Here is a 13,676-nt window from a genome sequence, read left to right as displayed (position 1 = left end):
AGTGTGTAGTGTGTATGTGGGGGGAGAGAGAGTGGGTTTTTGGGGGGCTGAGAGCTTGTCAGCATGCTGTCTTGTAAGTTCAGACAGCAGCAGACCTCCCTCCATCCCCCCGCTCTCTCTCTCTCACTCTCAACAGCAGCATTCCACACTAATGGCTTGCTTTGTCCCAGAGCAGATAAGCATGCTGGCTGTCAGGAACAGAGCTTTGAAAGGGCATATCTGCATTCCTACAGCTGAGTTCAAAACAATGACAAGAGTGGCTCACTTGACTTAAAGGGATTATGGGATGTTTCCGGAGGCCGATCAAAGCGCAGTAATGCAACAACTTGTTCACACTGTATCAGCCAAGGCGCAGCAAGTGTTATGCTTCTCGTGGAGGTGGATTACCAGGCGCGCTCCAGCTGCAGAGTCCAGGTGCTCTAAGTGCCTTGCCAGTGTGGACGGGTCGTGAGTTAGGGCACCTGGGGATGCTTGCAAGTGTAGCCAAGCCCTTAGTCCCTCTCAGAGTTACTGCTTTCCAGGGTATAGTCTACATTCTTTGTTCCTAGATGGGATGACCTTTCATTTAGCAAGCAACCCAATTTTTGTGTCATCATATGAAAACTTTATCAGCAATGATTTTATATCTTCCTACAGGTGATTGGTAAAAATACTGAATAACACTGGACCAAGAATGGACTCCTGCTGTACTTAACTAGAAGCTCCTTTGATGATTCCTCATTAATAATTATAATTTGAAATCTATCAGCCAGTTTTGTGAATTTAGGAACTGCAATTATGACAAAATATTTTTTGTTTTCTTATTAATACTATCAGACCTGAACATGCACAGTATTTCCTACTGGAATTTAGAAATACTTACTGATGGATTTTTGGGGAGACCAGATTCTGGACCACACAGTGAGAGCACATTCATTAGCTTCTCTCTAGTTCTTCTCTGGAAAAAAAATATCACATAGCACAACACCTTATTAGAGATACAAAATCTTCCAGGCAGATTAGAAGTGTATAACATCTGGCACTTTAAAGCAGATATCTCAGATGTTGAGGTCTTAAGAAATATCTTTAAAGAAAGAAGATTTCCATTATGCCAATACATTTACCATTGCAAAATAATTAACTAATATTCAGTAACTGTTAAGACATACTCCAAATTACATTTCAAACACACACACACACACACACACACACACACACACTATATACATTACACTGTACTTTTTACTGAAACTCATGGAACTTGGTGTATTTTCATATAATGTACCTGAGATAGCTGCGGCCTTTTCCAGCTGACAGGGACCAAGGCATTGGAATTGGACCCAGATGAAGTTGAAGAAGTGCTCCGAGTGACAGCAATGACTTTTGGCTTCCCATTTCTTCCAGTTGCACTGTGCTGATCACCATATTTATTCCCAATAATTGGGGTCTGCCAGATGAAAAAAAAATAGAATCAAAGAATCATAGAAATACAGGGCTGGCAGTGACCACAAAAGGCCATCTAGTTCATCCCCCCTGAACTAAGACAGGATTAAGTATGCCTACGCCATCCCTGACAGGTGTTTGTCTAACCTGTCTAAATGCTAGTTTAGAATTCAAATATTTATTAGTAAGATATTATTATCAATTTCAGAACTATTAGCAGTGTTACACTAAAACTCAGTTTACTAAATTAATTTCATAAGCAACAGCACAACCTCATATGTGAGGACCCACACACCATGGGTGCAATGTGAGCCAGAAGACAAAGTACATACAACCTCTTGCAAAATATGGGTATCTTGCATATTTGCTGCCCCCCACTCCTTTTTAAAAACATGGAGGCTTGATACAGGAAAGCCGATCTTTTTTCAAATCTCATCTTAAAATATATCGGGGCCAAAACCAGAACACAGGATCTGAACTCTCTCAAGCTTTGGGAAGTTGGATATGGCCTGTTAATGTACTCTTCTTTCCCCCCTTTTTTTTAAACTAGCCCCAAACTCTACTATTGGCTTAATGACTAAATGAAGGATTTTGTGAAACAGTTTGTTTGAAATACAAAATATGTAACAAGCTGGGTTTATAAAGTATAAAAACACATTTGGTCTGGTTTGACAACCTAGTGACTTCAGTGGGAAATGTACATGTAAAATCTTGTACTCTACTCAGTAAACAGCCAGGGAAAATACATCAAATTCCACAAAAAGAAAAAAAATCTGACCTTGTTTAATGCATAAATTACTGCCTATTTTACTGTTGATACCCACAGCCCAAAATGAAAATTCGAATGGACTAAAAGTTTGTGGCCTGAGCTCCGTCCCAGTTGGAATGTAATCTGAATCACAAAATAATTTACATACAGCTGATATCTTTGGTTTGTAAATGTGCACCATATTTTCCACAGATAGCTGAAGCCCTTTTAGGTCAAAGTTAATGCTATTGGTGAGAAAGACGCAATCTTGAGTAAAGTTTAGATAGGCTGCTTTATGACAAGACTGGGATACATTGGATAGAATTAAATGATTTTTGAGATAAAAACTGAATATACAATTCTTGGCAAGTTATGATGATCATTAAGGGCTTGACTGTGCAACCCTTATATTGGTGACCACTTTCTCATGTGAGTAGTCCCATTGACTTTAATGAGGTTACTCCAACGATGAAGTGCTCAAAGAGGAAGGATTACACAAACTGAGCCCAAACAGGACCCAACGTTCACTTTTCAGTAGTAGACGAATTTAATTAAGTCTGACAAGTAAACTACTTAGGAGTTTAATATTATTAAATCTTAAAAACTGGTTAGTATTTATTTTTTATAATTACATCTTTCAAAACTCTTGCATTATAAACATGAGAAATAAAAAAATCTCAGATTGTAATATGATGTCATTATTACATTCCAGCTATAGATAAGAATTACCTCTGATATATCAAAATGAAAATCTAAGGTCTTCCCAGGTAGTTCCTTGGAGACATTATTAAACATTTTTGTGAATGAGATTTCAGGAGAACCTATATCACCTCCATAAGACTTTGGAATATCATTAGGTACAACGAGACTTGCTGATCGAGACACCACCAGTTTCAAAATATTAAGGGCCTCCTTCCAGTATGGACTCTACCAGAAAATAAAATGTACACACATTACAAAATAAAATGTACACACATTACAAAATAGTTACTTCCAGTAAATGTAGCAATCTATAGCACACAGCAGACTTTGTTCATGATACTTTAGGTGGAAACATGTATTAATCACAGATTTTTCTGTTTTAAAACATGTACAGAAAAGCTCACATCTTTCAATATTAATGTGTACCCTTTGTATAGCTGTAAGTCTGGAAGGCACAAAGCAAAATATGGCAAAGTTTCAGCTGCTGTGTTCATTCCAGCCAATGAATAGCATAAAACTGTCATTATACAGTGGATTAAGACATGACATGAAGGTATGTGCCTTGAAAGTGTCTGATGTATGTATGCATCGTGATAAACACAATGGTTAGATTGTGTCAGTCAGATATAAAAAAAATTTGTGATAAAGAAATGAACTTTATATAGTGAATTAACACTACCTAACATTTCTACAAACAACTGTGACAGTTCTGTATTCTAGACTAAGGCCTTACAGTCTGTAAGGGGGCAGAGGATAGTAGGGATGGGGATATATGCCCTGCGTTCTGCTTCCTCCTCAAGTAGGGAGACAATAAAATGGAGGCAACAGAGCACAGAGGAAAGCAGGTAGCAGAGCAAGGAAAGTGAGAAAAGGAGTCTTTGGAAGTAGCAGAAGGGAAGATATTGGAAAAAAGGTCCATAAGGAGGGAATGGTAGCAGCATGAGGGTATTCCACTGCTCCTACACACCCCATGAGGCTCGCTGCCTTCTCTCCCTATTAGCTTTGGAAAATGGTCATCTGGGCATCACCCAACTGCAAGCCTTAGTAGGCTTGTTGGGGACTCTTATCAGACTGCAGATTATAACAAACCCAAATAGAATAGTTGCCCCCTTTCAAGCCAAAATAGTATAATTGGGAAACTGACAATCTTATTTAGGCTTGGGAGTCAGTTGATGATCCAATTTTAGCTCACAAGGCTTGTGTATGTTTTGGGGAGTAGGACTTTGGTTGACATCTGAGGAATATCCTAAGACGCATGAGGGTGATGATTGAGGGCCCCAGTGAGGATCCTAATGCCTATAGGGCAGGGGTCTCCAACCTTTTTACACATAAGTTCAATTTTTGAATTTAAGGGCAACTCAGAATGTACCCTGCCCCTTCCCCAAAGCCCTACCCTCTCTCCATTGCTTGCTCTCCCCAACTGTCACTCATTTTCACCGGGCTGGCGCAGGGTGTTGGGGTATACCAGGGGGTGTGGGCTCTGAGAGGAAGTTTGGGTGCAGGAGGAGGTAAGGGGTGCTGGCTCTGGGAGGGGGCTCAGGGCTGGGGCAGGGTCTTGGAGTGCAGGAGGGGGTTCAGAATATAGGAGGGGGTTCGGGGTGCTGACTCCGGGAAGGTGCTCAGGACTGGGGGTTGGGGTGCAGGCTCCCGCCAGGCCGCACTTACCTCAGGCAGCACCCGGAAGGGAACATGGCTCCGCACACTGCCCCTCTCTGCAGGCATCATCCCCGCAACTCCCATTGGCACAGCTCCCCATTCCCAGCCAATGGGAGCTGCAGAGGCAGTGCTTGCAGGCAGGAGTGGCGCGCAGAAACGCCTGCTCCTCCATCCCACAGGGCTGCAGGGGTCTGCTGGCTGCTTCCGGGAGCAGTGTGGGGCCAGGGCAGGCAGGGAGCCTGCCTTAGCGGCAGCCCCACTACACCACTGGACTTTTAGCGACCTGAGATCGTGATCAACTGTGAGAGTCTCCAAGATCGACCAGTCTATCGTGATCAACCAGTTGGTGACCAATAGGGAGTTTGAGTACATCTCCCCCACCACATCCAATAAACATCCTATTTACCCAAGTGGAGCTCTACTCCTCTGAACCTCTTAAAGTCTGCAGTAGTGGGTCTCCCCCTCCTGGGGACCTCAGGAGATTTATACAAAAGAAAGGAGCAAAGCTGCAATACGCTGACCCTGATTTTTTTTGTCCATTCTCCCACTTCCTGCAGACTCCACGAGGTTCCCAGGAAGAGATATCCTTGCTTCTACTTCTTAGGTGCTATGCAAGAGTAGGATTCTCTTCCTGCAGATTTCAAAGTCAGAGCAAGAAGAATGCCCCCTACAAGCTCATTGCTTTCCAAAATTTCATATTAGGGGTACTTTAAAACTAAGGAAATGCCACAAAATCTTTGTTAAGATGGAAACAAAGCTGCAGACAGATATTAGTTATTTAAATATATATCACCTGTCAAGAATGTATGAAATAAAAAACGTTAGAAAGCAAGCAAATTATGTGTTAAAGTTAGTGATCTCATTGAGAAGTGCATCTCTTACTCAAACAACCACCATAATCATAACTCAGACCCTGTATTATCATCATAACGAAGAACAATGTATTGAATAAGGTTGCCACTGTTGTGTCTTTTTTAAGTGTTACTTAATGTGGATATATTTAGATAAAGGTTTAAGAGAGAAAAAGCAATGAATGTAGGGATCATGACATTTGCCACAAATAATAGTTGCACCATAAAAGTATCCTTAAGGGTATTTAATTAAAAAACTGTTTCTACGTGAATTTTTAGGTTAAAGCTGACATAATTATTTACTGTACAACTGATGTATTAGGTTGTTATCTTTGTATGTTTCCAAATCTTGCAGATTGAAAACAGATGTAAGGATGAATAATAACACCAAAAAATATGCTTTTACAACAGGGGTATCTATATGCAGAATGGGGATTATAATATTTGAATATCAATTTGCTTTTGTTCTCTCTATACTTAAATCACAGCTATATTTACCAGCAACTTTTAAGTACACATTGTTAAAGTTTCTGTCAGGATATTGTATTTTTTATTTTATACAAAATTATTAATAGAGCAATTAATATTGCAATTAACATTATAAAATATTTTTAAAAACCTAAAAATACAAGTATGTTAAAATAGGTAATTCTGGATATTGGATAATACCCCTTTAAGAGAGACTACAGGAGCTTTTTATATATTTAGTATGTGTGTGAATTTGAGTGTGAAGTTGTCCCTCTTTTATTTTTATTTATTTGTATTACAGTAGCACATAGGAACCCCTCTCATGGAGCACGACTCCACCCTATAAGGCCAGGGTGTAGCCATGAGTGGGCCTGGGTGGGCATCCAAGACCACTACCACCTGGACCCAGCTCTGTTCCGGCCCCAGCACTTGCCCCACTCTGCCTTGCAGTGGGCAATGGATAAGCTGGCCAGAAGGCCCCCAGGAGCCCAGGCACGCATCTGAGGAGTGGGATTGGGGCATGGAGGCTTGCCCTGCTTAGCCCGCCCAGTGCCCCAGCCGGGGACTGGAGTCAGGGGCTTGCCGCATTCAGCCTGCCCACCCAGCACTCCAGCTGGGGAGTGGGGTCGAGGGTTCACCCTGCTCTGCCTGGCACTCCAGCTGGGGAGCATTGTCAAGGTATGGGGGCTTGCCTGCCCACAAGCCCTCGCACCCCAACCCCGCTTCCCGGCTGGAGCGCTATACGGGCGGACAGAGTGGGACAAGCCCTCGCACCTGACCCCTCTCCCCGGCTGGAGCGCCGGGCATGCAGGTGGAGCAGGACAAGCCCCCGCACCCCAACCCCTCTCCCTGGCTGGAGTGCTGGGCGGGCCAGCTGAGTGGGGCAAGCCCCTGACTCCAGTCCCCAGCTGGAGCGCTGGGTGGATGGGCTAAGTGGGGCAAACCCCCACACCCCGACCCTGCTCCCCGGATGCGTGCTTGGGTCCCCAGGGGCCCCTGGCCAGCGTGTCCATTGCCCACTGCAAGGCCGGCTAAAGAGGGTGAGGGGGAAGTGGCCTGATCCCTCCAGCCCCCTCCCCACCCCCACCCCCGCTTTGCTCCCTCTCAATGCCACCCACCAGAAGTCAGGGCACACCCAAGCGTCCCATCCTGACTATGCCACTGTATTAGGCTCTGTACAAACCCCGAACAAAAAGATCATCCCTGCACCAAGGAGTTTACAATCTAAATATAAGACAAGAGACTAGCTGGATGCAGACAGATGGGGAAGCAAGGAAACTATGAGACAATATTAACCTGCATGTAAGGCAGTGATCTCTGCACATGAGTGAAATTACCAACTGTGAAATTTTGTGTAGGCATCAGACTTTTGAGGAGAGATTTGTAGGTGACTAATGATGTAGCTGTGTAGAAGCACTTATCAATTGTGTGGGGGCAGCATGGTAGAGAGGACGAAGGTATTTGTGTTTCTATATGAAGAGTAATCAAAACCACTGAAGCAGTTTCTACTGGAACAAACATTTTAAAATTATGTAGTAAGGTATTATTGCTTTAGTCTTCCAAAGGATTGTATCATGAATTGGTGCTTGAAGGAAGGAAGCAGTTTGCTCAAATTTAAAAGTGCTCCAGGGAAGTGGCTCTATTTTCCTTTTCTTCCTTCTGCCATTTCAGAATTCAAGCAGCTTTACTGGAGTCTTTTTTTAAATCATCCAGAATTGTTAATTTCATTTTAAACAGCAAGTTCACAACACAACAGCTGGACTAGATGGATTTTTGCCAAGACTGTTGCTTTATTTGTTCTAATGCTATTTTAAAAGCCCTTCAGCAAAATTTTGAAAAGATTATATAACTTCCTACAGCTTTACTTTAACTATTTAGAGTTCAGTGCAGGTTAAATCTAACAATATACACATAAAAATGTTTTATTCTTTAAATCAGTTTCAGGGACCCCCACATAAACAAAGCAGAAGCATCTACAGGCATTTTATATGGGGTGAGGCTAAAGCAGCCCTTGAAGTAATCAGGACAAGAGTATGAGAACACAACAGGAAGCATATGGGCTAAGTGCACTCTCTTTAATTGAACATTGATGGCCTTCAAAATAGTGAGCAGTTCCAGCTGGGAAGATGGTGGGGGGAGGAGAGGAGAGAAAGAGAAAGGAAAGAGAAAACACATCAGAAGATGCATATCAGCAGGGTTGCTCAAAGTTTTAGGATTCTCCCTGACTGAAAAAGCTTCCAGTCTTTGAAAATATATATATATATAATAGCTAAACAACATTTACATATATGGCAAGTCTCTTTATCAACAACGTGTTTCACATATTTGTAAAAAATATTTTTTCTTAAAAAGGTAATAAATAAAAGTTACTTTTTAAAAGTTACAATTTTATAAGATAAACAATCACTCTCCAGGTTGTAGTAATAACTGCACCTTTACTGGTAATGGATATCTGTTGGCCTTCAGTCTTACAATGTGCCCAGTGCATGTCTACATCTCACTACAAATGCACTCTCAGTCTCGGGTAGTTCTTTACTAAGTTTAGTTATTAACAGTAGATTCTCACTGTAGAGTCCTGAGAAACTAGCCAATACTACCATGTCTAAAGCATGATAAAAATGTTTCTTTTCTTTTCTTTTTTTACTTCGTGTTACTGAAAAGAACAAATTCCACTCTGCCAAAGCATCCAGCTACAACTATGTACTTTCCTTTCATTACCACCAGCATTCCAATGGCTAATTTCTTCTTCACATAATTACTAATTAAGATTATATTCAACAGAGATTTAAAAAAGTGTTCCTAAAGAAGTTAAAGGTGAAGAGAGCAGATATCAGGCCAGTAAACTATGGTTACATTGATCATCCAGTTATGCCTAATGTCTCCTGACAAGAGGACAATAACTAAAGTGCATATCTATCATAACAAAATGTCCAGAAAATACTACTCTTCCTGGTTAATTATGATTAAGCCATTTTGTGGAACTACATTTCACAATAAAGTTGATGGATAAAGAAAAAAAATCAGAACTTTGTAGATTGAAATGATTATATGCTTCAGGCATTTTTGTAAAGTTTTTCTACAAAAAAAAAACAAATTTCTCCCAGGGATTACATTTTCTATAAACTGGGTCAAACAGTGAATTACCAGGGGCACAATTTTGTCATCTATGGTTGCTATCATCTAAAGAAATGTACTTGAATTTCATGAAGCTGTATTTTAATGTGTCTATGTCCATGTCCATCTGAGGAACATTAATATCGGTGCAAGTAATTCAAATAAACATTTAATTGTGAAGATTCTCTTTGAAAACAAATATGCCTAAAGAAGGAATTTCTGCAGTATTTGGATGTAAACATATTCCCTTATCCACAAAATTGCACTGGGATAGCTGAAAGCTCATATTTTGTTATCACTATATACATACAGAGGACCAAACCTGTAAATAGATATGTGTGTAAATTTACTCATGTAAGTAGTCCCATTAAAGTCAGTAAGTCTACTAATGTGAGTAAAGTTAAATACATAGGCAAGTGTATACAGGTTTGGGTCCATTATTTATAAAACACTACTGGATTTCACTTAGCACTGCCATTTTAGTCAAGTGACTACACTTTTCAATAATCTGCATTCAAAAATAGCGCTAAGTGCATCTGCATGAAATTTTTCTTGACTTCATAAATATACAATGTTTTCTGGTTATTTACATTTTCAGAATACCTACCTGAACATATTTACCAATAACCTTTATGATCTCCAGATTAAACTGCTTCACTGGTGCTGCAGACAGGTCAATATGACTCAGAAGACTGTAAATGATCTGCAATAAAGATTGCTGCATGCTGGATAACCCTTTCTCTAACAGCTAAAAATATAATTGAAAAAGTGAATTTTAATCAGGTTGCTTGATGGCAGCACAGGGTACAAAGATCATTATACAATAATAAATGCTAGCTAACTTTGATATAGATTTCTTTTTTCCCTTTTATGTGGTGAATTAAAGATTTATTTTAAAACTTCAAGATCTGGCTTGGAAAAGAGAATATAGCAGAGTACAATAGAACTGTATTTTCTATTCCAATATTTTTCTTCTGCATTCACATTTTTCATTCATTAAGTAATGTAATTTTGGTGATACTTTAAATGTTAGCACAGGTCTAAAGCACCTACAAGCAAAATATTTCAGACTAAATAAAACAACTCTTCTAAATCCCAAAGCTCCCTGAATTTATATATATGCTTCTTTAACATGCTGTACAAGAACAGGAAAAACTGCAAATAATGTTACATACAGGACTTATGATCTATAAGGCTTATAGAAGTTTGATCCATACAATTGCTATGGTCTTTATCAATAAAATATTCACACAAACTCAAAGATTCGTACAGGGAAAAATAAAAATCAAGAGATATCAGGGTTGTCAGTTTTAAGCAATGCATTTTAAGAGCCAGTTTTGGTAAGCTCTCCATGCAGAGCACTTCTATTAGAGGCAATGGTGGTTCTGCACATGGAGGGCTTGCAGAACTATTCACTAAATTTTGCATGCTCAAAGCATTTAGAAAAATATGCCACACAATATTTACATCTTTACTCTCTGATTAAAATTTATTTTCTACTGAGAGCAACTTTAAATTACAGCTTAATCTGGATCAGACAATTTCTTTTAACATATATCCTAAATATATTTCTTTAAAACCAAAATATATGTACTTTATCCAGACTTTGATAGGAATGAAAAAGGAGCAATAATAGCTCTGTGCCAGTAACTGATGTAAAGGGACAGAACTTAAGATTGATTACAAAATAGTACTGCCATAGAAAAATGGACCCGCCATTGGCGGGATGACCATTTTAATTTAAAAATTCAGATTCACTACTCAAAAATGGTTTTAGTCACCCTCTCCCCTCCAAATCCTACAATCTTTTAATATCACTTTATTCCATAGAAGATTTTCTAAATATATTTTTTCAATTTTCAGGAGTGTGAAAAATAAAAAATGTGCTATCAATAAAGGCATGGTTTAAATCAGGCTGTCTAAATGAAATACATATTCAGTAAAATTTACCTCTGCAAGATAAGTTACAAGGCTAAACGTGGTATCTGAGAAGGAGTCATGCAAATATCTACACACTACGTTAATCCAGTTAGAACAGTCTCTGGAATAACTGTGTGTACTGTATAAACTCATCATATGCGCCAAATTGGCCAGGGTTGGTGACTTCTCCTCTGCACAAACCTACAAAACAAAAAACAAAAATTAATTTCCTTCACCCACTAAATTATTGAGTATATGGAATGTGTAATACTTTTCTGAAGGTTTAGGATTTATTTTTCAGTAACAGCAAGGACAAAGTAACCACAAGAACATCTATATTTTACATAGTCAGGCTCAAGAATTTCAATTTGCTATAAAAATAATATAGAAAACTGCTGAAAAGATTTAAAATGACTATTCAATATAAAAAATGTGCAGCATACTTACACTGTTAAAATAAAATAACCACCTAGGGCTAGAGTCATGCCTTTAGGGGTAGCTGTACTGGAGGGGGTTTCACTAAGAGAGGGCAGCTGTAAAATCTGATCAGTGAAGGCTGCCTGGGAGGGGTAAATCTCCTGACAGGCCTGGCTCTGTTCCTGCCTAGCCTGCTCTTACTTTTCCACTCCACCCCATCCACACTTCTGGAGCTGTACAGCTTAGTTACAGGTTCCCTAATAATGTGACAGGCACTCTGAGTGGCTTGCACCACTGCATCCATGCTTCAAGTGGACTTACTGCTCACGTTAAATCTGTTTTAAACCAGGGAAGTCTGGACAGAAAATCTGGCAAATGATGTTCTTATCAGTAAACATTAAACTTTTTTTACTGTTGGATAGTTCTCTGAAAACATCCACTCAATGTGCAGCAGCAGTCAAAAAAGCAAACAGAATCATTAAGAAAGGGATAGATGATAAGACAGAAAATATTATATTGCCACTATATAAATCCATGGTACGCACACATCTTGAATACTGCGTGCAGATGTGGTCGCCCCATCTCAAGAATGATATATTGGACTTGGAAAAAGTTCAGAAGAGGCAACAAAAATTATTAGGGGTACGAAACGGCTGCCGTATGAGGAAAGATTAATAAGACTGGGACTTGTCAGCTTGGAAAAGAGACAACTAAGGAAGGGATATGATAGAGGTCTAGAAAATCATGACTGGTGTGGAGAAAGTAAATGAGGAAGTGCTATTTACTCCTTCTCATAACAGAAAAACTAGGGGCCACCACATGAAATTAATAGGCAGCAGGTTTAAAACAAACAAAAGGAAGTATTTTTTCACACAATACACAGTCAACCAGACTGATGATGCTTGTTAAAAAATGTGTTAATTAAATTTGTGACTGAACTCCTTGGGGGAGAATTGTGTGTCTCCTACGCTGTTTTACCCACATTCTGCCATATATTTCATATTATAGCAGTCTCGGATGATGAAACAGCACATGTTGTTGGTCTTAAGAATGTTTTCATTGCAGATTTCACGAAACACAAAGAAGGTACCAATGTGAAATTTCTAAAGATAGCTACAGCATTCGACCCAAGGTTTTAGAATCTGAAGTGCCTTCCAAAATCTGAGAGAGACAATGTGTAGAGCATACTTTCAGAAGTCTTAAAAGAGCAACACTTCAATGTGGAAACTACAGAACCTGAACCACCAAAAAAGAAAATCAACCTTTCTGCTGGTGGCATCTGACTCAAATGATGAAAATGAACATGCTTCAGTCCGCACTGCTTTGGATGGTTATCAAGCAGAACCCATTATCAGCATGGACACATGTCATCTGGAACAGTGGCCGAAGCATGAAGGGGCATATAAATGTTTAGCATAACTGGTATGTAAATACCTGGCAATGCCGGCTACAAAAGTGCCACATGAACGTCTGTTTTCACTTTCAGGTGACATTGTAAATAAGCAGCATTATCTCCCATAAATGTAAACAAACTTGTTTGTCTTAGCAATTGGCTGAACAAGAAGTACTGAGTGGACTTGTAGGCTCTAAAATTTTACATTTTATTTTTTGTTGGTTACATAACGGCATTCAAAAACAAAACAATCTACATTTGTAAGTTGGACTTACATGATAAAGAGATTACACTACAGTACTTGTATGAGGTGAATTGAAAAATACTATGTCTTTTGTTTGACATTTTTACAGTGCAAATATTTATAATAAAAAATAATCTAAAATGAGCACTGTACACTTTGTATGCTGTGTTGTAATTTAAATCAATATACTTAAAAATGTAGAAAAACATCCAAAAATATTTACAACATTTCAATTGGTATTCTATTGTATAACAGTGCGATTAATCATGAATAATCACAATTAATTTTTGAGTTAATCGCGTGAGTTAACTATGATTAATCGACAGCCCTATTAATAAAAGTGCTTACGTATTTTAACTGCCTTTAATGGAATAAGTGTTTTGTCCTTTTTGAAAAAAAGTTAATTACATTGCTCACTGCTGATCTTCATTTAATCTCCCCCCGCACCAGTTCTCTTCCTCTAGCCTCCTGCTCTTCAGCATATACTTTTCTGTTGCCTGCACCCTTCTCCTGCTCTCCCTTGAACATGCCCTAACACCTAGTCCTTTATTCTATCTGTTCCCTTGAACATATACCTAGCTGCTTTGTTCCCTTCTTCTCTGGACATTCCCCTCCCTCTGGTAACTGGCAGTTCCATTCACACTATGGATCCTTTGCCTGAGGGCAGTTTTGTTCCTCTCCTGCTCGTATAACAATACTACTACCTGGCTCTTACATAGCACTTTTCCTCAGCAGATCTCA

General features: G+C 39.4%; 1 protein-coding gene across 25 annotated transcripts in view; it reads right to left on the bottom strand.

Annotated features, from left to right (window-relative positions):
* FRYL (FRY like transcription coactivator) overlaps nucleotides 1-13,676 on the bottom strand; it is a 411,199-nt gene that overhangs the window by 73,815 nt on the left and 323,708 nt on the right. For all 25 annotated transcript variants that reach the window (XR_010601883.1, XM_065598069.1, XM_065598065.1 and 22 more), the window contains 5 exons: nucleotides 10,912-11,082; nucleotides 9,569-9,709; nucleotides 2,900-3,097; nucleotides 1,265-1,426; nucleotides 863-937 (listed from right to left, as the gene is read on the bottom strand). Coding sequence is in view for 24 of the 25 variants with exons in the window: in XM_065598069.1 (XP_065454141.1) it covers nucleotides 863-937; nucleotides 1,265-1,426; nucleotides 2,900-3,097; nucleotides 9,569-9,709; nucleotides 10,912-11,082 (747 nt within the window). In the remaining variant the exon portion in view is untranslated. The remainder of the gene's footprint in view (nucleotides 1-862; nucleotides 938-1,264; nucleotides 1,427-2,899; nucleotides 3,098-9,568; nucleotides 9,710-10,911; nucleotides 11,083-13,676) is intronic.

This window comes from Chrysemys picta, chromosome 5 (assembly GCF_011386835.1).
Source record: "Chrysemys picta bellii isolate R12L10 chromosome 5, ASM1138683v2, whole genome shotgun sequence".
In the NCBI taxonomy this organism is placed as follows: Eukaryota; Metazoa; Chordata; order Testudines; family Emydidae; genus Chrysemys; species Chrysemys picta.
This window is presented reverse-complemented; position numbering and strand designations above follow the sequence as displayed.